Source organism: Arachis duranensis, chromosome 9 (assembly GCF_000817695.3).
Source record: "Arachis duranensis cultivar V14167 chromosome 9, aradu.V14167.gnm2.J7QH, whole genome shotgun sequence".
Lineage (NCBI taxonomy): Eukaryota > Viridiplantae > Streptophyta > Magnoliopsida > Fabales > Fabaceae > Arachis > Arachis duranensis.
The window spans coordinates 11,325,590-11,328,514 of record NC_029780.3 but is presented as its reverse complement, the minus strand read 5'-3'; the positions used below and the strand labels follow the sequence as shown (position 1 = coordinate 11,328,514).

At 35.1% G+C, this 2,925-nt stretch overlaps 1 protein-coding gene across 1 annotated transcript in view; it reads right to left on the bottom strand.

Moving 5' to 3' along the window:
- LOC107464763 (probable protein phosphatase 2C 25) overlaps positions 1-2,924 on the bottom strand; it is a gene marked incomplete at its 5' end in the record, with an annotated part of 4,419 nt that extends 1,495 nt beyond the window's left edge. Inside the window, 1 exon segment of the mRNA XM_016083726.3 lies at positions 2,363-2,924. Coding sequence (XP_015939212.1) covers positions 2,363-2,681 — 319 coding nt within the window.
- Between the last annotated feature and the right edge of the window lies 1 nt (position 2,925).

Sequence of the window (2,925 nt, the reverse complement as noted above, 5' to 3'; positions counted from 1 at the left end):
AAAAGCAGCCTCCATCATTGCTTAAACCAATGCAGTACCAAAAGGCATGAACAATAAAATAACTATGAATCAGCAAAAAGAGACAGAATGAGTAAAAGAAACATGCATTATTAGGGTCAGAAATTAAATTAACTTGTCCATTTGAAACCAATGTTCAAACCACAGAGAGAGAGAGAGAGAGAGAGAGAGAGAGAGATGAAAAACAAATGTAGAATTTGCAGGAAAATAAAACTTCGCATGTTCTGGTTCTCATATCACATCTGCCATTTTTTAAAAACATCTTGAATGAAAACATAATTTCCCCCATACTACCGGCATTTCAATCAATCAATACATATAACAAAACATTAACTTCAATTAACTACATAAGGGTTCCGATTAATTGAGTGCACAGAAAGTGGGAAGCAAATAGAGGACAGAGTGAAAATTATTTTCATTGTTATGTGTGGAGCGACTTTCTGTCCGAATTTTCCATCCTCTCACGTTCAAGTACACAACTAAGCAGAACCTACTTAATTTATAAGACCAACACTTAATCATTAGTTAAAAGGAGGGGAAAAAATTCGTGCGTGATGGCTAGTACAGAGAAGAAAAACAACAATATACAACACAAAGAAAGAAAAGCAAAAATGAAAAAGAGCAACTCAGTACAAAACATTGTGCATTATGCATGGTCCAGGAAAGGCCACACCAAAATGGTGTAATGTAAAAAGTCTAATCAAATGCAGGCATCAAAGGCTAATTCCATTGCTTGAACAAAGACAACTCAACTGTCATGTCAAATAAATAAACAAATAAAAGAAAAGAACAGAAAAGAAAATAAAAGAAAATAAAAGAAAAATGAAAAAAAAAAAGAAAGCTAAATTGAGGAATTATTTGATTGTAGATATGCTTCTAAGAATATTAGATTATAGTTTCCCCATCCTGTCTTCTACCATGTAAGTACAAATAATTGGTTCAATGAAAAAGAACATAAAAAATAAGAATAAAAAATTCAGGGCAAGAAGAGTAAGACAAAAAAAAAGAAACAAAAATTCTAGCAGGTGAAATATCTTTTGCTTCAGAAGTTGTAGCCCCAAAAGCATACAAAATGTAGAAACAAGCCAAAAAACACTACCTGAGCCAAAAGGCTCATCCAAATAACAAGAACACCTAACAAAAAGGTCCAAAACATCAACATTGATAACTCCCCAGCAAATCAGGCTAGTCCATCAACACAAAACACAACAAATTCATATAATTTACTCATTTAATCTTTTTTCTAACCAAAAAAATAAAAAGAATAAATCCCTTGAGTTGGTCTTTGATGAAAACAGAGCGCATAGTGATAGAAATTAAAACTGTGGGTCAATTTAGTCATTTGCCAAGGACTAATAGTCTAATACATCATATAACTACTTTGTCTGTGAAAAGTACTCATTTTGACCTACATCTTCAATTCCTATAGACTTATGTCGAGAGTTTTTGTTTCTCAAATCAAAATTTCGTCCAGTAATGTGTTCGGCAGATGATTCCCTCAAAGATCAGATTTGAGTTTTACTAGCAAAAACTGTGAAAAACAGTAACAAACTAAAGTCAAATACTTTCACTATTGTCTACGAAATATCTGCATGATTTATGAAATATTTTTTTAAGAATTGTTCAAGACAACACTATACTCACTTTTAAAATTTCTAGTATGCCAAGAGTTTTTATTTGGAAGATGTTTCCCTCAGCTCGGATCAAATTTAAGTTTTATTCCAAATTAAATTAAAGAAAAAAATAACAAGTTAACAACAGAGGAAGTCAAACACCTACACCAAAAAAAGAAACACTTTTACTGGCAAACCTCATCAAGTAGCTAAAAAAAACACTTTTTTACCGCTCTGTTCAATGGTTTATGTAACAGGAAACCGCAATAAATTATAAGCAACAATTTTAATTTTAATCTTAATATTGGTTTCCGTGGAAAATAATCGTTCAGAAACTGATAATTACCTTTTAAGGGACACTTTTGTTGTTAAACAAATCTTTCAAGATCAAAACAGTAGTTTTCTGATCATCCTCCCTTAACTATGAATCAAGTCATCAAAGATACCAAGAGTTCAATACTGTCTACTATCTAACTCAAGCCGGTGAGAGATTAGTAACGGCCGTGGACCAAAAATAACGGTAGTTTTCTTGTTAAATTTATAACAATTTTTTTCCCACGGTATCCATCCACCGGCAGACCAAGAACTAATCCTTCACGGATCAGAGCTCCGTTTAACGGCGTACGCTAGCCAACCGATTGCCGCATGGACAAGGCGGGATTCATAATGATCATTTAACTGAGAAGAATTGAACACAAGCAAAAGAACAGAACAAAAGAAAGAGAACATACTGATGAGGTGGCGGAAGAGGTGTTCATTGATGAACTTAGAGGCCTCAGGGCCGCCATGTCCGTCGTAAACACCAACAAACACGGCGTCGGGACCTGTCTCAACCTGGCTGTGATCCTCAATCACTTCATTTGCCTGAACAACAGCAAAAGAAAACTCACCGCACGAGTGCTTCTCGAGATCCCTGCACCATAACAGGGAATCGTGAAGAGAAGAGGGATCGTCATCGAGATCGCGATCATCATCCTTGTTCATACGCGCATATCGCCTCACTACTGGCCTCAAGCACGCCGAAACTATCCTTGCCAACCACGAAAACATCCCACATTTCCTTCTCTCACTGAGCCCTGGAGAATTTCAAACCAACGCCAAAACCTAATTTGTGCCAAACACCACGTTCTTCGCACTATTTGATAGAACAAAAGAAACTAAACAATACAAAGATTCTACGTTTTTGAAGAGAGAGAAAGATTAGAATTGGAATCAGAATCTTCTGAAACTTTGGAAATGGAAGAATAGAAAGAGAGGAAGAGAGGGTTTAGTATTGGAATTTTTTTTTTTTTTG